We start from the raw sequence: 26,190 nt of genomic DNA, 5'->3' as shown, positions 1-26,190 counted from the left end.
TGATAAAAAAAATTACAAACTACCAAACAGACAAAGACTAGTTCTACAATTTAAAAAAATTGAAACTGCAATCAAAAACCTTCCCCCCAAAAGCCCACCAGGTTTAGACAGCTTCCCTGGCAAATTCTACAAAACATTTAAAGAATAAATATCTCTAGCCTTGCATAAACTTCCAAAAAGAGAAGAAGGAAGAATATTGCTCAAATTGCTTTGTGAGGCCAACAGAACCTCATTTCCAAAGTCTGGCAAAGACATTTCAAGAACTGAAAATTACAGACCACTCTTACTCATGCAACACACCTGCAAAAATCCTCAACAAAACATTAGCAAAGAATCCAGCATTGCATAAAAAGAATAGTAAGTCTATTATTAACAAAATAGTTAACATACAAAAATTAATCAATGTAATTTACCTCATTAACAGAATAATGAAGAATCATATGATCAACTCAGTAAATACAGAAAAAAAGTATTTTATAGAATTCAATTCAATTAAAACAACAACAACAACAACCATTCTTGATAAATTTCTTAGCAAATCATAAATACAGAAACTTTCTTAATCTGATAATGGGTATTCACAAAGCTATCCTTAATGGTAATATATTCAGAGCTTTCCATTTCATATTAAGAACAACAAGAGGATGCCTGCTAACACTATTCAAGGTATTAATCAGTGCATGAAAAAGAAATAAAAATAATAAGGATTGGAAAATAAGAAATAAAAACTCACATTATACAGAAAAATCCAAAAGAGTATGCAGATAAATCATAGAATTAATAAATCAGTGCAGAAAGGTTGTTGATATAAGGTCAACATCCAAAACAAATTGCATTTCTATATAACAGCAATAAACAATTTGAAAACAAAATTTTTTTTTTTTTTAAAGATTTTATTTATTTATTTGAGAGAGAGAGAATGAGAGACAGAGAGCATGAGAGGGAGGAGGGTCAGAGGGAGAAGCAGACTCCCTGCCGAGCAAGGAGCCCGATGCGGGACTCGATGCCGGGACTCCAGGATCATGACCTGAGCCGAAGGCAGTCGCTTAACCAACTGAGCCACCCAGGTGCCCGGAAAACAAAAATTTTTAAAGATAAATTTTCCAAAAGTGTAAAAATATCAAATACCTAGGAATGAATCTAACAACAGATGTGAAAAGCATATATTGCAAAAAGTATAAAACATTGTGAAAAGAAATTAAAGAGGACAGAAATAAATTGAGGAATATACTATATTCATAGATTAGATATCTTACTACATTGTAAAGATGTCATTCCCCCCACACACACTGATCTATAGGTTCAAAGCAATCCCATTCAAGATCTCAAATTATTATTTTTGGGGTGCCTGGGTGGCTCAGTCGGTTAAGCATCTGCCTTTGGCTCAGGTCATGATCCCAGGGTCCTGGGATGGAGCCCTGCATTGCATCAGGCTCCCTGTTCAGTGGGGAGCCTGGTTCTCCCTCTGCCTGCCACTCCCCCTGCTTGTGTTCTCTCTTGCTTTCTGTCAAACAAATTTAAAAAAAATCTTTAAAATTATTATTTTTGAGCTGACTTGCAAGTTTATGTGGGAAATCAGATAAACTGAGTTTTTAAATTTTTTTTGAAGATTTTATTTTTTTGAATAATCCCTACACCCAACGTGGGGCTCAAACTCAACCCCAAGATCAAGAGGAGCACTCTCCACAGACTGAGCCAGCCAGGTGCTCCACAGATAAACTGGTTTTAAAATGTCTTAAGGTAAATTTGTTTGTTTGTTACAATTGTTACCTCCTGTAGTTATTTCTGAATTATTTATGGTTACATTGATTAAATAGGTAATTAAGTATTGTTTAAAGATTTCATTTATTTATTTATTTATTTGAGAGCAAGCGAGCGAGAGAGGGCACAAATGGGGAGCGAGAGAGGAAGAAACAGGCTCCCCACGAAGCAGGGAGCCTGACTTGGGGCTTGATCCCAGGACTGTGGGATCATGACCTGAGCTCAAGGCCAACACTTAACCAACTGAGCCAAGGCACCCCAGTAATTAAGTATTTTTTCACAGCAACCTGTGATCATATAAAATCAGGTGTTCAAACCTTTTAAGATATTTGACAACTTTTGGTATTTTGCTTTCTCAAAATCGAATCCTAAGTAACATCTTGATCCTTAACTGACTTCCCAGAGGGCCCCTGGAAAAATCTCAAGGGATTTCTTCTTCTCCTTGTAAAATGAGAGATATCAAAAATTAATTAGATACATTGAATAGCATAAAAAACACTGTCAAATAAGAAGAGATGTTTAACTTTCCCTAGGTTATATTTGTGTGGGTAAATACTTCTGGGATTATATGAAGCTCCTAGAAATTTGTCAGCTTCCTCACTGTCCATATGTCCTGGTACTGCTTTGCCTCATATTAGACACAACAATAATATAACGCTATCAACATTCTAGTTATTATTTTCAAATGCAGCATGCCACAGAAACAACAAAAGTTCCTTGCCAATTATGTTAATTTCATAATGAACTCTCATAAGATCTTTAGCCACAGACAGTTAAGTCTTCCGCCATCCGCAGATAGTTATTGGTTGTCTTGATGCTTCCTTGGAAACTCTTACAATCAGCTGTAAGCCAGGACGCTTGTCCTCAGCAAGAGGAACTCTCTCAAAGACCCATGGAAAAGGGACTATGTCAGGCACTCTAGAGTATAGGCTTCTGGTAGCATTGACTAACAGTGAGAGCATATCACTGGACTGAGCAAGGAGTTACAAATCTCGAGTGGGCAAGCTGATGGGTCATGAAACTGCTAACCCAAGATCAGACCAAGGAGAACAAAAATTAATTACATAGTACAAAATGAACTGATGAAGGGTATTACATCATTTCTTTAAAATATTGCTCCTGGCTTTAAGGAACCACTTTCTTTTTGCTCTTAAGGTATTTTTAACTTTCAACAATTTAGTAGATTATACTTTTGAAAACACTTTTTTTTTTTTCTCCCTGCCTCATCCCTCCAGAATTTGGAAACTCTTATTGAGTATTCTAATTTTCATGGCAATATAGTTATTTTCACAGGTTGAGTAAGAATCTGTTCTTTTGTAAACAGGACATAACTGGAAACACTGGTTATATGATCAAGGCTTTGATTGGAACATCATATTTAAGAATGACACGTGTAAAATCAAATACAACTAGATAGTTTTAAGGAAATAAGGTTGATTTTATGGATCTAATGTCTATAAAGCCCTCTTGGGTATCTGCCACTGCCTTACAGGTTTCCCAGCATTACAGGTGAGTAAGGAAGGATCTTTTAGGGGACTTTGAGAAGAAAGGAACTCACCAAATCTATAGTTACTACAGTGAAATCTGGTAGTGAGTTCTTGTCTTGGCATTCTAGCCTCAAGAAACATTTAAAGATCTAATTTAAACTTATAAAATTCCAGCAAAGCAGGCTCTCTGCTCCTCCCAAGTCAATAGACAGCTGCATTTTCTTCTGCAATGCCACCAGCACTCCTAACACACAATGGTGACGGTCAGAGAAAACAGAGTTCTCAGCCACACTGAGTGCCTAGTCACCAGTGCCCCTATTTTTTAAAAAATCTATTTGAGAGAGAAAGAGAGAGAGCATGAGTGGGAGGGACAAGGAGAGAGGGAGAGAGAATCTGAAGGAGACTCTGCACTGAGTGAGGAGCCCGACACAGGGCTCAATCTCAGGATCTTGAGATCACAACCTGAGCCGAAACCAATAGTTGGCCACTTAACCGATTGCGCCACCCAGGCACCACATCAGAGCTCCTTTTAACTCTGGCAAAGTGGATACTGTTACCATCGATGACCCCTTCATTGACCTCAACTACACAGTCTACAAGTTCCAGTATGATTCCATCCATGGCAAGTTCAACGGCACAATCCCATTAGCATTAAAAACCCAATAGAACCTTCTGCATCTTCCCACTGAAACCCTAACCCTCCCCCCATTGTTAAACTGATATATACATCTTTACCTCTGGCTATTCCGGTGAGTTGCTCACCAGTATAGAGCATTTCTGCATGCACAATAAACTTTTTTCCTGTTAACCTGTCTATTGTCTGTAAATTTGCAGGTCCCTGACCACTCAAACTTGAGTTGGTAGAAGAAAAGTTTTTCTTCTCAACAAATGCTTTTTATATCAAACAAGAAGAAACAAAAATAAATTAATCAAGCAACTAGAATAGGAACACCAAAACACATCCAAAGAGATTAAGAGAAAGGAGGTCATAGGAATAAAAGCCAGTATTAATAAATTCAAAAAGAAAGCCATAGACTCGGTAGATAAATCTAAGAGCTAGCTCTTTGAAAAGATCAAACAAAATAATCTTTTTTTTTCTTTTTAGGAGAGGGTGAAAAAGCAAAGAGGAGAAGGAGGAGCTATAACCAGCTATACTAGAGAAGAAATTGTAGGTCAAGCTCCAGAGTGGGCATGTCAAATTCTCAATTCCCCTAGTTAGAGGTGACAGACAATAGTGCCCACCAGGGTGAAGTCTATTTTGGCTACAAGCAGAGTCAGGAACAATTTGCCTGCAATGGACCTCACAGCAGCCAGTATTGGAGGCTAGGGACAGATCCTGCACAGAAGGACTGACTCACTTGGGATACCGAGAGTGTTATCTACCTAAGGAGATATTTGCGGCAGCAGCAAGTGCCCGTGCTGGGATGCTGGGCAGAGTGAAGCTGAAATTCCATGAGATGGTTAAAATAGCATCAGCAAAGCTGCTGATTCCAAATGAGAATCAGGGCAGAATCAATATAGAGATCCGGAATGGAGAAATTATTATAGATCTCTGCACTGGCTGGAATAAGCTAAAACAATTTTAATTCTTTGCCTACAAGAGTCACTTCAATCAAGTGATCAAAGCGACCACACACTTAATGGGACAGACTGAAAATGTGTAATACCAGATAGGGTGCAATGAGAACCCAGTCCCTTCTATGCTAGTCCTCCCAGGTGTGCACAACTTGAATCTCATCGGGAGGAGACAGCAGACAAACACAGATTCAAGTACAATCTACAGAAGCAGGGGCCTATCATCTTCAAAAGTGTTTAGGGCATCATATTCAAGGAAACTCAGAGGAACTGTTCCAAAATGAAAGATAACAGAGCAACTCAATGCAGTTTGTCATTGTGGACCGGATCTTTCTGCTATGAAGGATGGCATTATTGGGACAAATAGGGAAGGTCTGTGGACTGCGGATTAATTGGGAGTAACATATTCAAATTAATTCTTTGATCTTGATGGATGTTTCGGGCTGTAAATGAGACTGTCCTCTGTAGGAAACACATACTAAAGTATTCACAAGTGACTCAGTAGGACATCAGCATCTTATTTTCAGATGGTTCAGGAAGAAAAAAAGTACCTGCAACTTTTAGGTAAATTTAAGATTGTTTTCACATTTTAAAAAAATGGAGGAAATAAAAGCATTGTCCTCGAGTCACTTCTGTGACTCAGTTAATTTTGTCATTTTAATTCACTCCCTCCCAGGGCTCTTCATAGCACATGTTTCTTAGGCAGTTTTCCTCAGACTTCAATTTGTTTTGCATTGATTTTTTTCACATGAGATTATATCATAACCATTTCCCTTCACTCTTTGTAACCTTTTAAAAGGCTGTTGCACAGCTGTCCTGTGGCTACCCACAAGTTTAGCCTTCCCTCTCTTGTGGGAGATTTGGGGTTTTACAAACTTGTTTATTCATTTGGATATTTGCTTGTTTGTTTATTTTTAGTATTATGATTAAGCTTAGTGAATAGTCTTGAGTGTGTATCTCTTTACAGATTTAGGATTATTTCCTCAGACTTGCTACAGTTGAAGTTAAAGAATAGAAATCATTTCTACACTGTATTCCAGAGTATCCTATCAGCCAACCCTCCCACCTGTCAGAAATTCGGAGTGCTAGTTACCAAGCTCCTTGCCCAGGACGAAATATCTTAATTATAATACATACTTATAACTTAGTATGCAAAAAGGGGGAGAAAAAGATCTCGGGTTTTTATGTGCATTTCAGTTTTAGGGATGCTGAATATTTTCTCACACCTATGATAAATAATATGTTTTGCATAGTTAGCTTTGTGATTTGCTTATGTTTCTCTTTTCTCTAAACTATTTCAAGATTGAAATGAGCACTCAATAAAAAAAGGAAGCCGTTTTCCACATGGAGTTAGACATATTATATAAATAGAAACCAAAAATCAAGTAAATATAAATATAAGTTATTTATAACTTAATAATTATAATAATTATATGTAATATAGAATATTGTATACATATATATGCATATATATATATATGTATATATATGTACACACATATACATACATATAAAATTTTGTAGGCCCAGGATGGAGTTGCTTCTGCCTGGGGTGCCCCATCAGCAAACTGAAACTTACATAACCTTCTTGTCCCTACAAATGTTCCACTTGACCAGAAAGGCAGTATATCCAATCAGTCAATCTCCAAAAGCCAAATCAACCCTGGGTTTTCTCACTCTAAACCAGGCTAACTGTGAGGCCCCAGCCCATCAGATATATTTTATTTTTCTTTTCCTTGTTCTTTATTCTTTATCCTATAAAATCTATGGCCCCATTTTACAGTTCTCCAAAAGGAGAGGATCTACTTCATGAAGTGTTAAATAAACTTTGTTTTCTTTAATCATTTTTAATAGTATGTATGTATGTGTACATATATATGTCTGTATATACATACATAGATATACATGAGAGAGAGATGAGAGAGATATATACATATATATACACATACACACACAACTGTATTCTAATAATTTTTAAATCTTCGTATATGAAATGATGCTTTCCTAGGAAAATCTAATCTCCTAAAGTTGATTCAAAAGAAATACAAGATCTGAATAAATTAATAACCTTGAGGGGGGAAATGGAACATTGTCAAAGATAAACCTGAAGTCAGAGCCAGCTTCCAAGGTGACTGTCCCAGGTCTTCCACTAAGCCAGCTATACACATTCCTTGAAGACTAAAAACACCAAGAGCCAGAGCAATATGCAGTGGAGAAAGGGCTTGCAACCCAGTAGCAAAATAACTGGCTTCATGTTGGGCTTAGAATTAGTACATTTTCCTTTGTTTGTTGTCATTTGCAAAGACTGTGATTTTTAGTAATTGCTTCCTTAGTTGCTTTGCTCAGATTAAATTTGGTCCATGATACTTTAAGAGTTGTCAAAAACCCTGTGTAAATAGACACAGAACTCACAGTGACCCCAGTGCAATGGGTGCAGCCCACCGGCAGCCAATTTAATCAAGGGGGAATTCAGAGTATTCACCGCAAGCAATTGATTTTCAAGAGAAAAGTCAGCAGGATCAAACAGCCTGTTGGGATGAAAATCCCCTGAATCACCCCTATCACCGTGTTTTCTAGCAACTAACTCCTGACTCCATATAGAGTAATAGCCAAATTACTATAATTATCCTGCAACACAAGTGGCATATCAACATTATTTTAAACGTGGATTTTTTGCATAATCTTTCATTATTATCATTCATCCTCCCATTTGGAAATGGCAAACAACAACAAACTGTGATCTACCCCCAAAAGAAGAAAGGTCACCAAGAGAACAAATAAAAGGGCTATTTACATGTGAATATACTAAGAGAGATGTGTTTTACAGTCAAATACACTCTTGAAATTCATTAAATGCCTTCTCCCCTGCATCATAAATATGGGCAAAACAGACATCACCTACTGAGAAAATAATCCCAGCACATAATGATCATAACGAACATAAATAAAGCCACTTTTCTTTCAATGACCTCAAGGCCCTATATAAAAATGTGTTTGTATTTCTACCATTGTGAAATGACTGGTAGCAAGCACACCAGTCATAACACAAGTCCTTCCTAGTGCTGAACAGGAGAATATGAATATGGTCCCCAGTCATCCTGCTCTCTGCAAAATAACACTCTTAACTGGGTGCCATCATTTGTCGCTGCTGCTTTTAAAAGCATTCGAAAGGACGCAGAAAGCAGTACTTGAATTAAGATGGAAAAATCAGCAACAGATTTTGTTAAATACAGCTGACCCTTAAACAGGGGTGTGAACTGTGTGGGTCTAGGTACACATGGATTTTTTTTTTTTATATGTATATAAATACGGTACAGTGCTGTAAATGTATTTTCTCTTCCTTACAATTTTAATAACACATACATACATACAACAAGATACAAATATGTATAACAACAAGATAATACATACAACATACAAAATATGTGTTAATTGACTGTTTAGATTATCTGGAAGACTTCCGGTCAACAGTAGGCTATTAGTAGCTAAGTTTCTGGAGAGTCAAAAGTTTTCCCGGGGGTGGGGGGTAGGCATGGGGGGGCACACAGACCCTTGTTGTTCAAGGGTCAATGGATATGAAAAGGCTCACCAAGACTTTTGAGGCAATGTCCCTGACAACAAGACTGGGACACTTGTTGCAAGTCTGCATCATCTTCCTGGTATGTTACCAGTCCAAAGGCTCCACCTTGAGAACCCCTGTAAGAGTTCAAGCTGTCAATCTTGGAGATAATCACACGAGTTGGGCATAGGTCTGGTATTATATACTTGTTTTATCAACATCTCTAGCAAAGCATCAGAACTCACATGGTTAATTCTAGAAAAGAAAAGTTGGCAAGAGTGGCTAAAGCTTGGAAAGAATGCAATTTTGTTACCTTCATATACCAAAAACAAAGTTAGTGGCTACAAAAAGACAATAATGTTCAGATTGTGATAAATACGAGTTGGTGTCTCAGGCTTTGTATGAGCATCAAGTAGAGCAGACTTTGCTGCCACTATCTGCATAATTGCTGTGGCCTTGGAGTCTTGCCCACAAGGCTCCAGGGAACTGTTAACACAGGACCCTAAGTGTTAGGGCTGAATTGTGTCTGCAAAAATTCATATATTAAAGTCTTCACCCCCAGCACCTCAGAATATGACAATTTTTGGAGATAGTGTCTTTAAAGAGATAATTCAAATAAAATGAGGTCATATGCGTGGGCCCTAATCCAATATTACTGGAGTCCTTATAAGAAGATTAGGACACAAACAGGGAAAAAGAGAAGACCATGTGAGAGACACAGGGAGAAGACACAGCATCGACCAGCCAAGGAGAGAGGACTCAGGAGAAACTAACCTCACCTACACCTTGATCTTGGACTTCCAGCCTCCAGAACTGTGAGGAAAATTAATTTCTATTGTTTAAGCTCCCCAATCTGTGGTACTTTGTTTAGGGTGGCCCCAGCAAACTAATACGGAGTCCTAGTGGGTCACTAAGTAACTACAGAATGTACTGGGGGTTAAAATAGTGTTCTGAGATATATAATGCAAATATTTTAGCAGAAATACTGCTATGCTCTAAACACAAGTGTTTCATCCATATTTGGAATCCATGTTAAAAGAAAAATAAAGTGAAACAGAAGGCAACCCAGGCATATAAAATGGAACCTCAGGAAGAGAAGCTAAAAGGCTATTTGATACACAAATAAGATTTGATTTGGCCATTGTTTCTTAGCTCTGGCACTGGAAACTGGTTTCAGATGTTTCTTCCTCCTACAGAAAGAATCTGAGGTAAGAAGCAAATGTAAGTCCAAAGAAAAGAAAATTAAATAAAACACAAAGAAACATTTCCTGACAAAAGTAATTTTTTAATTTAATTTAAATTTTAAAATTTTTAAAAGACAATATTGCTACGTTTTATATGGATACATTATGAAAATCATACTTTGAAGGGCCTTTTAAATATCTAGTAAGCAACACTTTTCCTGAGTGGTTTGGTTACAAGGGGCTACACTGATTATTCTTTTGAAAGCCCACAAATCTGTTACACAGAACTAAGTTTCTCCCTGCCAAGGGCACATCAGTTCCACAGAGATTCTTGCACAGTGGGCCCTGGGTGCATAATGAGATTCACAGATCTGAGCCTGAGACTCCTGCTCCCCAGGTCACACCAGCCTATATGACAAACAAAAATTGCTTTTTGCCTTTTTTTTTTTTTTTCTAATTTTAACCAGTAAATGTGGCAATGCCAATACAGCTGTGGAAATGCAGGCTGTGCCCTATTGTGCCTTATGCATCACCAAGAAATTTGCCAGCTCAGTTCTGATTCCAAAGTCTTTACTGTGATGATGCAGTGAATAAAAGACACAGCATGATTTTCAAATGCTGGGCAGGGCCAGTAGTGGGGGGCCAACTGGAAAACAAAACAAAACAAAACTGTTCTGAGCCATTTTATTGTTACCGGAAGAAAATACACATAAACTATCAGGCATATGCAATATCCTAATGTACGTTCACTAAGCTTTCAGAGTCTTAGCATCTTAGGGGATCTTAAATCTCATTTAGTACAATCTCTCACACAACAAGAAAATCTTTTCCTAAGCATCTATGACTGTTTCTTAATGAGTTCTTCCAAAATTGGGAGAAACTGCTACTTCTAAACTAGGCTTTTCACTACACAAAAAAAAATAAATAAACTTTTACTAGAGTTTCTTTATATTGGGACAAAATCTGCCTCTTCAGACTTTGTTCCAACTGGTCCCAGTTTAGTCCCAAGGTTTAGTAGATAAAAATCAAAATTTACAAGTGTGTGCAAAAGGTCATATATGCAAAATGAGTGGCTGAAAAATGGAAACATATACAAGTTATTCAAGTAAAATGCAAATTGAATGTGCATGGTTAAATTTTTTAGATACAATGAAAACTTGTGATATGGCTGAAGTAACAAATAGATAGTAGGCTGATTATAATGTGGGTAAGTAGCTAAAGAGGGAGGGCCACTATAAAGTTTCACAGCTGGTGGGGAAAGCATAGACCTTGAAGCAAGGATTTGAGAACAAGTGGTTTATTTGGGAGGTGATTCCTGGAAGCATCAGTAGGATGGTGAGGAAGAAAGAAAGGGAAGAAAAGGCAGCTAGTAAGCAACGTGTCATTACACAGATTACCACTGTGGACAGCTGGAACCAATCCCATAGAGGAACTCTGGGAAACAGTACAAAACTAATGTCGAAGAGTTATCCCACCTGAGAAGTGAGGGAGCTGGGGTATTTATACCTGGACTCCTGACAGTTGTGTAAAAATAAATGTTTTCATGGCTGATGGGAAAAGACTAGGCAGGCAGTGTCCTGGTGTGGGTTCCCTCAGAAGCAGACCTTGAGTCAAGGACTCCAGTACAACTGTTTATTTGGGAGTTGATCGAGACAGAGGCATAGGGGGACAGGGACATGAGACAGGGAAGCAGAAGCTCCTCCTGGAGTGTTAACTTCCTGGCACTTCCAGCCTGCCTCTTGCATGGGGCAGAGTGGCCTTCCATAGTTCTGGCACACCCCACAGACACAAAGGTGAAGATTCCAGCACATGGAAGTTGTCCAGAGTGCATGCACACACACACAAGCCTGAAGGAAATGGGTGGGCCACTGAGAATTCCTTAAAGTGGTAACTCATTACATAACTTATTGAAGTGAAGAAAGCTGATCATGTATCCAGTGTAGTAGACACACCACTGGAGTTTACAAGGCCACCCAAGATAAAAAGTGCCCTTGCCAAGCAGAGAGGCCTGGGGCTGGGTTCCAGGTCCGTCCACCCCTGATGAGCTTGAAAACCTTGCATGAGCTTGGACGGGTATAAAAAGGAAACAGCGTTACCTGTCCTAGTCTCCTATACCAAGTTACGAGGATAAAATGAGATAATATATAGGACAATCCTTTGAAAAGTAAAAAGTACTAAGCAAAATACAAGGTATAAAGCACAATGATGTGTGCTCATTTGAAACAAGAATTTTAGTTCATATTTTAGAGAAATTATATTTCTTTTAACTTGAGACTTTCATCAGAAAAACAATGAAAGGTAGATCATAGCACATTTAGAATTTTCTCTGGAGTCTCATTCTTTGTTGTTGTTGAAGGAAGATGGCAGCAAAATGTGTTGATGACTCTTTTCTTAGATATAATAAGCTGATGATGATTTGTGAATCCATCCCTGAGTTATTTGGAAGCCTATAATAGTGCTCCCTGATGACGATTTCATAATCATCTTTGTATCAGTGAACATAAAGCTGGATTTTCAAAAATAAACAAGGCACAGAGGATAACAAGAGAAGTTTTCCTATTTCCTTTACTTCCCATTTTGTCCTAGATAAGGAATTTTAAGTAAAAATATTAAAGATGGTAGAGAGAAGTAAGACTTCCTTCAGCTCCCATATCTGGGCTTTAAAGTGTGTGTTTTAAAGTCCAGCGTTCAGCCTAAATTTTGAATTTTGTTTTCCCCATATAGTTTCTAAGATAGGAATTTTCCATTCATTCTATGTATGGAACATCATAGTCGTCTCAGGGCTACTCACAAACACACTGGAAAGGATTTTATCTTTTCAACTTGTTTTTTATAACAATAGTCACAGGTGGAAATACAAATTTTTTGAGGACTTACTCTGTGCTTGGCACTGAGCTGAGCACATCATGTAGATTCTAACATTTAGTCTTCCCAATAACTTTTTGGGTTAGATACTATTTTTATCTCCATTTTACGCATGAAAAAATCAAGCCATAAAACCTATTTAATGCTGCCTTCAAGAAGAATTTATGCACTTGAAAGTGACAAAGATAACTTATGGTTCAGGATTGTGTCATGCTGAAAAGTTCTTTAGAACACTCTAGTATCTCTTTGCTAAGAAGCATGGGCAAGCCAGCTTTCACTATTAAAAAATAATGACTTCAAACCTTTCTTTTAGGAAGAGTGTGGTCGTCAGTACAAAAAGGAAACACCTCTCCATCTGTGGTTCTGTAAGTTCTCTGTAATGAGTGTGAACATTCAGATAAGCTTTGTACATCCATGCATGTGGTTCTCAATGAGGGGATAAGATCAGCCAGATAGACACCTGCCATTGCTTACATTGACAAGTCCTTTGCCACTGCCCAGTGTGTTCTTCTTCCTATTTTTGAACAACCTTGATATCATCCTTCAAACATGAGAAAGCAGAGCAATTCAAAATGCCCTGATTTTAACCTTAGAAGGCTCAAGTAGGTGAAAGGCCAATCACAAAGAAGTAACTCTCACTAACAATGATGGTCAACATTTAATGAGCACCAAGTCGGCTCAAGACACAGAGTAAAGGGGCGCCTGGGTGGCTCAGTCGGTTAAGTGTCTGCCTTCGGCTAGGTCATGATCCCATGGTCCTAGAATCGAGCCCTGCAACCATCGGGCTCCCGGCTCAGTGGACAGTCTGCTTCTCCTTCTCCCTCTGCCCTTCCCCCTTGCTCATGCTCTCTCTCTCAAAATAAATAAAATCTTAAAAAAAAAAAAAATAAAGACAGAGTAAAGCCCTTGACATGAGTAATCTCAGTGAAACTTCATAACACCCTCATGTAGGAGGTATTAATATTATTCCTATTTTACAAAGGAAGAAACCCAGATTTAGAGAAGTGAATTAACATATCCTGCATCTGTCTGATTTAAGAATGGAAACACTTTACCTGCAAAGATACCCATGGATGTAGGAAGACCTCATCAAATACCAAAGTCTGAGATTACCTAATTTCACTTCATGAAGAACCTGATACAGACAATATTTAAAAATCAATTTTTATCATTTCATATGGCTAGAAATAATTTAAGTAAGTTAAAAATGACTACTTGCAGTAGACCTGTACTATATAATAATTTGTCAAAGACACAAACACAAAAGCACTAATTGGTGGGATTAAAACTTAAAAGCATAAAGAACTTCTCAAGTTATTGACTTGAAAAAACACATTTTGATGTGTGTGTGTGTGTGTGTGTGTGTGTAAAATGCTGAAATACTATCAATTATTTCACAATGAACATTCTTAAGGCAGGCATTCTGAATTTAGGGAACCTTAAGCTGCAGGGCCACCATTTCTGTCTATACCTGTGCACTTCTGGCCATCTGTGCTCACAGATGAGTGCACCAGATATGATCAACCATGGAAACTATACCTTAAAGGGAACTGGAGAAGGAGACATAAAATAAGCCATCTAGTTCCATCACTCCTCAAAAGGCACAGTGGTATAGAAGGCATGGATGTAATTGCTGAAGTGTTCCTGTGATAGCCACCGTACCTTGACTTCCTTTAACGCTTAGCTCTTCCGGTGGCTGCAGAACATCATCGGGGTGTGGGATGCAGAGTCCGTGGAAGGGCCCCAGGTCAAAGCACTCATGCAGGAGCTGCATGTTCACTCTTGAGCACACACTCATGAACCCGACAGCTACACCTTCCACCTGAAACATCCAAAACATCTCGTTACTCTATCAGACCCCAAATGAATTCTCATCACGAAACTTCCAGGAGCCCACAGCATGCGGGTGGTTGGTAGCTTGGGGCAGGCACTTTGAGATATTTGAGGGAGGGAGGAATATTTTCCTTTAGAAGCTCTAGTGTCCAGCACCATGCACGGCACACACAACAAGCTCCAAAAAATGTCCAATGGATGACCACTGTGAACAATCCTAGAAGTGGATACGTAACTTAGGGAAGTTGCTAGAGTTCTAGAGAGAAAGAACATGTGTCCTCTTTGCCCAGACCTGCCCCATATCCTTTTATTATCCCATGGGAAGGCCAGCCTTCCTGTCCACTTTCTTCCCCTCCACCATGCAGTCTCAGTAAGACCAGCCGGCATTCCATCCGATTGACCCTGGATTCAGAGATGTTCATGGTCACCTACTCTTTCAGATTGGAACTTTGATTTTCTTGAATTCATTCATTTATTTGATTGGATGGTCTTATGGGGAAGAGATGTGAGCAAAGAGGTTTGGTGGGGATGTGTGAGCGAAGTAAACTCGCAACACTGGTTCACCATGTGGGTCTGATTTACAAATACGTCACCTCCTAGCATCCGAACAGATACCTGTTTCTGAACCTCTTACAACAGTCCCATTAATTTAGGCCTCTGATGAGGAATACACAAGTGGGAAGATAAGTGGGACAGTTTGATGTAATAAGAAATACATGTTTGGTCTTCATCCCTGGTTCCTAAAACACGTAATTTCCTGAGAGGAACATCTTTTGTTTTTCCTAATAAGCTCCTTTGGGTAATACCTATGTTTATGCTAACGAGGTGACTCCCGGAGAATGGGAGCTGATTGTCAGGGAAACCAAACATGTGATTGATTAGAGGGTTGGAACTTTTGGCACCTCCCCCTGACCTCTGGAGAGGGGGGAGGGGCTTGAGATTGACTTCAGTCACCAGTAGCCAATGATATAATGAAGCATTAATGGAACCACCATAAAATCCCCTCAACAAGGGGAATCAGGAGTTTCTGGATTGGTGAACGCATGGAGATGCTGGGAGGAAACATGCCCAGAGAGGACATGGAAGCTCAGGGCCCTTTCCCCTGCACCTCGCTGTATGCATCCTTTCCATGTAGCTGTTCCTGAGTTGTAGTCTTTATAATAAGCAGGCAGTAGTAAGTCAAGTGTTTCCCTGAGTTCTGTGAGCCATTCTAACAAATTATCAACCCCTAAGGAGGGGGCTGTGGGAACCTGATTCATAGCCAGTCAGTTAGAAGTACAGGTGACAACCTGGGACTTATGACTGGCACCTGAAGTGGGGGCAGTTTTGGGGGCCTGAGCCCTTACCCTGCGAGATCCACACTAACTCCAGGTAGCATCAGCACTGAATCACAGGACACCCAGTTGGTATCTAGGGAGCTGAAAATTTGGTTGGTGTAAGCAAAACCCTACACATTTGGTGTCAGAAGTGTCAGAATTCGAGAAAACAAGTTATCTTCTAATGAGTAATTAGCCCATCTACACCTATTATTGGTAGTGATACAAATGAACAAAATTGAACTCTGTCATAGTCCACACTGACAGATATCTATGATTGAAATTCTTTATGATGTCCCTTCAATAATTCTGTATGTCATTCTTCCCTGCAAGGAAAGCATTTAAAATTTTAAAAGAGAGCAAGAAAGAATGCATAGTTCTGTAGTTAACTAATCTTCTTGTGGTAATTATTGTGCAATATATATGTACTTGTGTGTGTGTATATATGTATATATATATATATATAATATATATGTATATATATAATATATATCATATGTATGTATATACATATCATATATACATCAAATCGCTACATTGTAAACCTTAAACTTATACAATGTTATACAATTATATTTCACTAAAATTAGAAAAGAGAGAAAACTAAATTGTACATAAATAACTCCTCCTGTTAATTATAACTTGGGTTTTAAGCAAATTCTGGTTGACTGATTTGACTGCAGCTCCTGTTAGAAACCAGCTTTACGAGGTCCTACTCCTCAAGTGTTCACGCCGTATTTCTTGAGACAACCATCCTGTACAGGAAGCAAAAGAACTCATCATCAGCATTTCCTAGTCCCAAGAATGCAGTAGCATCCCATAAATGTCAGTCAGAGAAAATGGTTAATATTTGAACTTACTGAAGCACAAAATTAAGCTACAACAATACTCAGTCTTTTATATGACACATAGAAAAATTAGGCATTAAAGTATTTGTTCTCAAATGTGTCTTCTAGTCGAAAGTCATTTGTTTTCAAACATGTGTTTGAAAAATAAATGTGAGACTCCCTTTGTTTTCTCCCTAATGCTGGAATACAAGAGGAATTCTTAAAAATTAATTTTTCCATGCATACTCTTTTCTTTACAGCCCCCCACCCCCACCCCACAATGATACTAGCTGTACGAGGCTGGATTTACACAGCTGTTTTATAAAGCCATCGACACTTTAATAAAAGTCCAAAATAAACATTTTAATTTTTTTCCCAAATAACAAGTGATTGTTTGTCTTGTTTGCACTCATGAACAAAGGCTGCGTAGCCACAGTTGTCTGGCTTCTCTGTAATTTTAGGCCCAAGACTCAGCAGACGCTGATTAACCAATCCATCTACCATATGTGCAGAAAGAGACGGCCAGCCTCACTCTCGGCAGGGAAAATTGGCATCCATCTTGGTTCACATGGAGATGTCCTTCTAATCTACAGCCACGCTGGCGCAACGAAACTTCGATGGCCTGAAATACCTTTTGCTGGCTTCACGGCGAGCTGCATGTGCATGATAAGAATGTATTATTTATAAGACCGCTGTTAGTAATGAGCTATTACACTAATGGCTCATTGTGTTTGGAATTTGATTTCAAATGGCATGGATCACACATTCTGATGAAAATGAGAAAAAACATGTTTTGCCATTAGGAACAAAGATGTAACGTTCTCCAATTCCACAACCTGTTATATTCCCATCATTCATCCTCGGTTGTGACAATTCACAAAAGTTCACAATTATGAACTGCAACAGAGCAAGGACATATTGTGGAAATGTCTGCTTTCTCCTTTGAGTTTCTTTCAAATAACTATTTTGATTTGAGAAACACCATTCTGAAATATGAATTTGTGGGAGTATTCAAATTCAAATCTTTGTGTGTGTGTATGTTTTCTGGAAAAATAGATTCAGTGAACTTCCTTTACTTGAACAATGAAAAGGCATTGATTGTTGACTGCTATCTATCCTCTAGGCAACAGAGATAACTTTCCACCACAAAGTTCTGCTTATTGTTCATGTTTTTCCTGTGAGGATATATATTAGGATACATAAAGCTCTGGTTGCTAGAAATCCCTACATGCAGTGGCCTTGTCTTCAAACACAGGCCCATTTAGAGACATGTGTGCACTGTATCATTCGTGCTTCCTTCTAAAAAGCCCTACAGTCACTCGTCCCTTTTGGGTGACCATACTCCATAATGAGGGTGCCCTTATTGTGACCACTGCCAGCTTTGATCCCCTCTGCCTCATGCCAACAGCAGGGCTGAGTTGGCAGTCTCTGCCCACCCGCAGGTCAGTGGTGCCTGTTCTGACCACTGCTGCCCATGCTGTGGATGATGCCAAAGCAGACGCTCTGCCCATCTGTCTCTAGGAGCCGCCCTTGGCCTCCAACCACCCTTCCCCAAAATCTCAGTTTGGAGTAAACACCAGATGTCAAGGTAAGCCAGGATAAAGTTATGAAAAGCAACTTGCGCAGCAAAATGATGACTCAAAACTCCTCCCAAGTAGCTATCAAGCCAAAGAAAGCCTGCACAGTTAAAAACCTTTAACTAGTCAAGAGTTTCCTACTTGGCACAGGCATAGATCCCAGGCTTTCTATGTGCATGGCCTGTAACTACCATGGGCCGGTGTGGGAAGAGACAGATTTGATGCACTCTGTTCTGTGATCTCTGGTCAACTGCAGTCACCTGTAAGCATGGTGTGTTGCCCGTAAATGCTTAATCAGCAACTGGGGTGGGGAAAACCCTGATTTAGCAATTTGCCAATCTCTGTGGTGTAAATATTCCCATTGTGGCCAATTTTAAGCTACCAATGTGATGTTACTGAATGGGGAGTTGGGAAGGGATGCCCAGTAGCCACTATTATATAGTATTTCCACTAGAGAGACGATAGACATAAATAATCTCAAGAGCGAAGATAATAATAAAATAATTAGGAAGTGATGAGTGTTGAGCATTAACTTTGTTTTCTAGTGTGATTGCACTGCAAGTTTATATAATTTAATTTTTAATAATGGCTGTGTTTAACAACCAGCTTGCAAAGTTCCTGAGGATTGAACACTTGGTTCTTGTGAGGCAGAATGAACTAGTTCCCGCATACCACTGTCTACAGGGCCAGCTGAAGAACGTCCAGGTGGTTGGGAGAAAGGTCTGGGAGGCAGGTGGGAGGGGAGTGACAGCACTGATCTTGAACATAAAAGGCTTAAGGCACCAGATACAGCTCAGTAGAAACTGGAGATGTGCTCGCAAGTCCTGGACTGGCTTCCTCCCTGTTAAGGGGGTCCTGCTTCTGCCCTTCCATTTAAAGATTGAGGTCCACGGTCGCTTCTCCACAGAATGTGAAGCGTCTGGTGTCTGAGGTAACATGGCCTCTCAGAAACTGGGCTGGACTCCATTTGCCTCTTTAGAGACACCGAAGGATCCTTGCAGGGTTGGGACTGCAATTTTCAGCCTGCAAATTTCCTCCGATGTTACATGCACTGAAAAATGTGTAACATGTGACTAGAGAGGAAAATACGTGGAGGTAGTCACTGCAGCTGCTCTTCATAAGCACTAACACAAGTGATTTGGGTTGAAACTGGCACCTTAAAAACAAAGAATTAAAAGCATTCTCCAGAGTGACATCAGCTTCATGGCGGCATAAAGATGTCCATCATTGTTGTCCCCGAGCTCATCAGCAAACATTCAGCATCCAGCCATGAACAAAAGGGCCTCTGAGGGAGCTGTGGCATCCAGTACCATATGCCAAGGGACCTGGAAGAGTTTTGCCAACTGTGCCTGAGGAAATAGGCAGACACACCTCGGTCTTGACTATGAACCCTAAAGAGGACTGGGTCCAGCTTGTCTTGGCCATGGTCCAGAAGCCCTTGGAGAATATGGACTTAGATAATCATTTACAGAGGAGAGAGTCTTTGTAAAAAGTACAGTTTCCAGAGAAGTTCTAGGACTCCATTGGAGCAAAAAAAGTATGAGTTTGGATGCACTTAAGTGAATGAGAGGAACAGTCTGGCTTTACCCATCTCACCCACCCCCCAGTGAGGCACAGCTTAGGGCAAGATTTCTTGGCCCATGATTTATCCAATGGGGAAAAGGGAGAGTGTGTGAGTGAGCACCCAGCTTCCCCACCTGTGAGGGATTCTTCCAAAGAGGCCCATTTCTTTTATACCTCATCCATAGTACTTAATTTGGAGCTCTATGACTTGGGGAGCGGAAAGAGTCTAGGAAAAGCAGTGAATAGTACTCTGGGAGGGCAATAAAGGGACCTGATTCCTAACTGCATTGTGGATTGCATCAGGAAGCCTGCCCACAAACTGCTGGGAATATCTTGCCCATGAAACCCTTCAACAGGCCCACAAGTACTCCCAGCAACCTGTGTGCCTTACCCACACATCATCCCACCCTGTGGCCAGCTCCTGTGCACACTCCCAACAAAACCATGAGCAGGCTTTAGCAGACAGTTAGTGAGGACTGCAGAAAATCAGTCTGAGCACCTACCCTTAGAGACACCAAAGGATCTTTGGGAAAATAAAAGAGGTTGTCTTTTTGAGCACCTACCTTTGGGAAAATAAAAGAGGTTGTCAGCACTCGGCCTGGTGCTTTGTAAGATCCAGAGAATGCGTATGAGCTTAAGAAGTCTGCCACAAGGGCGCCTGGGTGGCTCAGTCGTTAAGCATCTGCCTTCGGTTCAGGTCATGGTCCCAGGGTCCTGGGATCGAGCCCCACGTTGGGCTCCCTGCTCAGTGGGAAGCCTGCTTCTCCCTCTCCCACTCCCCCTGCTTGTGTTCCCCCTCTCGCTGTGTCTCTCTCTGTCAAATAAATAAAATCTTAAAAAAAAAAAAAAAAAAAAGGAAGTCTGCCACAAGAGGGAGCAAGAAAGGTGGAGCAGATTTATCCATAGAAGGTCTGAGAACCCCTCAGGATCTCTAGCAGGGCTGACAGAGGTATGTCTCTCTGAAGAAAGTAAAGACTGGAGGGGGTAACTGCTACTTCAGATGTGAAGACAGTAATGAAAAACTCCAAGAAACATGAGAAAATCAAGGAAATGACATCAGCAAAAGATCACAATAATTTTCCTGTAACTAAACCCAAAGACATGGAGATCTCTAACTTACCAGATAAAGAATTCAAGATAGCAGGGGCGCCTGGGTGGCTCAGTCAGTTAAGCGCCTGACTCTTGACTTCAGCTCAGATCATGATCTCAGGGTTGTGAGATCAAGCCCCATGTTGGGCTCCACGCTGGGCATGGGGCCTGCTTGGGATTCTCTCTCTCCCTCTCTCTCTGCCCCTCCCCCACCATTCACATTCTCTCTCTCTTTCAAAAAAAGAAAAGAAAAGAAATGCCCAACTCTTCAGCTTTAAGAAAACACATAGGCTCAAAGTGAAGAGAAGGAAAAAGATACTCCATGCAAGTAGAAACCAAAAAAGACTTTAAGCCAAAAACAGAAACAAGAGACAAAGAAGGTCATTCTATCAATGATAAAGGGGTAAATTTGTCAAGAAGATATAACAATCCTAAATATATATAAACTCAATATCAGACCACCTAAATATATCAAGCAAATACTAAAAGATATGAAGGGAGAAATAGACAATACAATAATAGTAGGGGACTTCAATACCCCTACTTTCAACAATGGATAGAACATCCAAGATAGAAAATCTACAAGGAAATGTTGGACTTGAACTTTACTTTAGACCAATGGACCTAACAGACATGCACAGAACATACTATCCAATGGCAGTAGACTATACATTCTTCTCCAGCATACATAGAACATTCTCCAGGATGGATCATATATTAGGCCACAAAACAAGTCTTAGCAAATTTAAGAAGACTGAAATCATACCAAGTATCTTTTCTGACCATATGTTATAAAACTAAAAATCAGTAACAGCAGGGAACCTGGACAATTCACAAATATATGGGAAAAAAAAAGTTCCTGAACAACCATGGAGTTGTTCCAAAGAAGAAATCAAAAAGGAAATAAAAAAATCTTCAAACAAACAGAAATGGAAAGACAAAATACCAAAACCTATGGGATGTTGAGAAAGCAGTTCTACAATTCAAACATATGGGAGGGGGGAGAAAAGGAGAGAGGGAAACAAACCATAAGAGACTCTTAATGATAGAGAACAAACTGAGGGTTGATGGAGGGAGGTGGGTGGGGGATGGGCTAGATGGGTGATGGGTATTAAGAAGGGCACTTGTGATGAGCACTGGGTGTTGTATGTAAGTGAGGAACCACTGAATTCTGTCCTGAAACCAATATTTCACTATTGTTAACTAAAATTCAAATAAAAATTAAAAAGAAAAAAAGAAAAAGCAGTTCTAGGAGGTAAATTTATAGCAATAAATGCCTACATCAGGAAAAAAAAATCTCAAATAAACAAATTTACATTTCAAGGAACTTGGAAAAGGAGATCAAATTAAGCCCAAAGTTAGCAGAAGGTAGGAAATACAAAGATGAGAGCAGAAATAAATGAAATAGAAAAACAGTACAAAAAGTTCAATGAAACTAAGAGTTGATTTTTGAAAAGATAAACAAAATTGACAAAAAGAGGACTCAAAATCAGAAATGAAAAAGGAGACTTTACATCTGGTAACACAGAAATACAAAGGATCATAAGCGACTACTATGAACAGTTGTATGGCAACAAATTGAACAACCTAGGATAAATGGATAAATTCCTAAAAACACACAACCTACCTAGACTGAAACATGAAGAAATAGAGAATATGAACAGATGAATAACAAGTAAAGAGAATGAATCAGCAATCAACCTCCTGCCAAAGAAAAGCCCCAGACAAGATGGTTTCACCGGTAAATTCACCAAACATTTAAAGAATTGACATCTATCCTTCTCAAACTCTTCCAAAAAATTGAATATTTTATGAGGCCAGCATTACTCTGATACCAAAGCCAGATAAGGACATTACAAGAAAACTATAGACCAATATCCCTGATGAATACTGACACAAAATATTAGCAAAGTGAATTCAACAGCACATTAAAAGGATCATACACCATGATCAAGCAGGATTTATCCCTGTGGTGCAAGGGTCAATATACACAAAATACACAAGTGGTTCAATATACACAAATCAATAAAAGTGATAAACCACATTAATAGAAAAATAAAAATCATGTGATCATCTCAATAGATGCAGAGAAAGCATTTAACAAAATATCATGTCCCTTCACGAGAAGAATGCTCAATAAATAGGCTATAGTAGAAAAATATTTTAATTAAATAAAGGCCATTTATGACAAGCCCACAGCACATCATACTCAACAGTGATTGGCTGAAAGCTTTTCCTCTAAGATCAGCAGCAGGACAAGGGTGCCCACTCTCACCACTCCTATTCAACAGAGGACTGGAAGTCCTAGCCAAAGAAATCAGGCAAGAAAAGGAAGTAGTAAAGTAGTAGTAAGTAGAAGTAGTAAAAGTGTCTTTGTTTGAAAATGATATATGATTTTACATATAGAAAATCCTAAAGACTCCATCAAAAAAGTATTAGAACTGATAAATGAATTCAGTAAAGTTGCACAATACAAAACCAACATACGGAAATCAGTTGCATTTCTATACACTAACAATGAAATACCTGAAAAAGAAATAAAGAAAAAATCCTATTCACAATAGTATAAAAAACAATTGGATTAGAAGAATTAACATTGTTAAAATGTTCATACTGCCCAAAGCCATCTCTAGATTCAGTGCAATCCCTATCAAAACTCCAATGGCATTTTTCATAGAAATAGAACAAACTATCCTAAGATTTGGAACCACAAAAGACACCAAAAGAACAAAGCTGGAAGGACACCTGGGTGGCTCAGTTGGTTAAGCGACCAACTCTTGATTTTGGCTCAGGTCTTGAGCTCCAGGTCATGAGATCTAGCCCCAAGTCAGGTTCCATGCTCAGCAGAGTCTGGCTTGAGTTTCTTTCCCTCTCCTTGCCCTTCCCACTTGTGCTCTCTCTAAAATAAATTTAAAAATCTTTTAAAAAATTTTAAATAAATAAATAAATCATTAAAAAAAGAACAAAAGTGGAGGCATCACACTTTGATTTCAAATCGTATTACAAAGTTACAATAATCAAAACAGTACAGTACTAAGATAAAAGCAGACACAGAAACCAGTGGAACAGAATCAAGAGCCCAGAAATAAACACCTGCATATATGAGCAACTAATATTTAATAAGGGAGCCAAGAATACTCAATGGGGAAATGACTGTCTCTTCAATAAACAGTACTGGGAAAACTGATATCCACATACAGAAGAGTGAAATTGGACTCCATCTCACACCACTCACAAAAATTAACTCAAAATGGACTAAAGACTTAAACATAAGACTTAAACTGTATAACTACTGGAAGAAAATGTAGGGAGAAGAAGCTCCTTGACATTGTTCTTGGCAACCATTTTTTTGATATGACACCAAAACCACAAGCAACAAAAGCAAAAATTAATAAGAAAGATGACATCAAACTAAAAAGTTACTGCACAGCAAAAGGAACAATCAACACAATGAAAAAGCAATCTACAGAATGGGAAAAAGTATTTGTAAACCATATACTGGAATATTAGATAGGGGGTTCATATCCAAAATGCATAAAGAACTCCTACAACTCAACAGGGAAAAAAAGATCCAATTTAAAAATGGGCAGAGAATCTGAATAGACATTTTTTCCAAAGAATACATACAAATGATCAACAGCTACATGAAAAGATGCTCAACTTCACTAATCATTAGGAGATGAAAATCAAAACCACAGTGAGATATTTCCTTACATCTATTAGAATGGCTATCATCACAAAGACAAGAGATAACAATGCACTGGCAAGAATGTGGAGAAAAAGTAACCCTTATGGGGCCCCTGGCTGGCTCAGTTGGTAGAGCATGCAACACTTAATCTCAAGGGTTTGAGTTCAAGCCCCATGTTGGGTGTAGAGATTACTTAAAAACAAAATCTTTTTTAAAAAAAAGTAACCCTCATGTGCTGTTCATAGGAATGTAATTTGCTATAGCCAGTATGGAAAACAGTACAGAGGTTTCTCAAAATATTAAAAATAGAACTGCCATATGACCTAGCAATACTACTTTTGGTTGTATATCCAAAAGAAACAAAAACAGGATCTCGAACAAATATGTGCACTCCCATGTTCATGCTATTCATAATAGCCAACATATGGAAACAATCTAAGTGTCCTTCAACAGATGAATTAATTAAAAATGTGGTATATATGCATACAATAGAATATTATTCAGCCACGAGAAAAGAAAGAAATCCTGCGATTTGCAACAACATGGATGGTCCATGATGGCATTATGCTAAGCAAAATAAGTCAGAGAAAGGCAAATATTATATGATATCACTTATATGTGGAATCTAAAAAAGAACACATAGACATAGTAAAATTATGGTTACCAGGGATTGGGAGGCGAGTGAAAGGGGGGGGATGTTGGTCAAAGGGCACAAACTTCCAGTTGTAAGATGAATAGGTTCTTGGGATCTAATGTACAGCATGGTGATTTTAGTTAACAATATTGTATTAGATACTCGAAAGTTGCTAAAAGAATGGATCTTAAACATTCTCACCACAAAATGGTACTGGTAATTACGTGATGTGATGCAGGTGTTAGCTAATGCTATGGTGGAATCATTTCACAATATATAAATGTATCAAATCAACATGGTGTACACCTTAAACTTACACAATCATATATGTCAATTACATCCCAATAAAGCTGGAACAAATAAAAGCCTTCTCTAAAAAACAAAGGCCTGACTAAACTGGATTGTCCATTTTGGTCATTAAAAGGTCTGACTGGGGTCTTCATCAATCATTACTTCTCAGTAGTTTTGTCTCATCATGTAAAGACATAGTTTTCAAAATGGTGCTGCTGGGCCCAAATATTCCTTGACTCTTCCTTTATTCATTAGCCTGAAGCTATAGGCCGAATGAACATATATGAAAGTCCTTAAAGGAGAATGCAAAAACCTAAATATGAAAAAATAAAAATAACCCTTTCAATGGAGAAGAAACAAATATTATGGACTAGGACCTCAGAATCTAATTTTTAGGGCCAGTTCTCACCTTCAGAAACTAATGCCTTTATCTCTCTCAGGCCATCCTGTCCTTCACCAGATATGGTTTCATTTTCCATCACACATCTACAGATAAATGTTTCACCACTTGGACTGCACACTGTAACAATATGGGAGCGTTTTAGAAATGCTGATTATGTCCCACCCTGAAAGACTGATCTACTTGGTCTAAGTATATCCTAGCATCAGGATTTTTAATTGAGATATAATTCACTTACCATAAAAATAAACCTTTAAAGAATATACAATTCAGTAGCTTTTAGTATATTCACAAAGATACACACCTTCAACCACTAATTCCAAAACATTTTCGTCCCCTGGCCCCCCCATAAAAAAACGCCATACCCTTTATTAGTTGTTCCCCATCTACCTCTTTCTCCAGCCACTGATCTATTTTCTGTTTCTATGGACTTGCTCTTTCTAGGCTTTCATATAAATGGGATCATACAATACACGGTCTTTGAGGTCTGGATGCTTTCACCTGGCATAATGTTTTCAAGGTTCAGACATGTTGTAGCATG

The 26,190-nt window shown here is 38.8% G+C and overlaps 1 protein-coding gene across 1 annotated transcript in view; it reads right to left on the bottom strand.

Annotated features, from left to right (window-relative positions):
- The window catches only part of CFAP61 (cilia and flagella associated protein 61), a 296,977-nt gene that overhangs the window by 230,725 nt on the left and 40,062 nt on the right, over window positions 1-26,190 (bottom strand). The window contains exon 8 of the mRNA XM_032420163.1: window positions 14,094-14,253. Within this exon, the coding sequence (XP_032276054.1) occupies window positions 14,094-14,253 (160 nt within the window). The remainder of the gene's footprint in view (window positions 1-14,093; window positions 14,254-26,190) is intronic.

The sequence above is a fragment of the Phoca vitulina genome, unplaced genomic scaffold (genome assembly GCF_004348235.1).
Source record: "Phoca vitulina isolate PV1807 unplaced genomic scaffold, GSC_HSeal_1.0 scaffold22, whole genome shotgun sequence".
NCBI classification, from domain to species: domain Eukaryota; kingdom Metazoa; phylum Chordata; class Mammalia; order Carnivora; family Phocidae; genus Phoca; species Phoca vitulina.
Note: the sequence above shows the minus strand (reverse complement) of the source record. Positions and strands in the feature narration are given on the sequence as shown.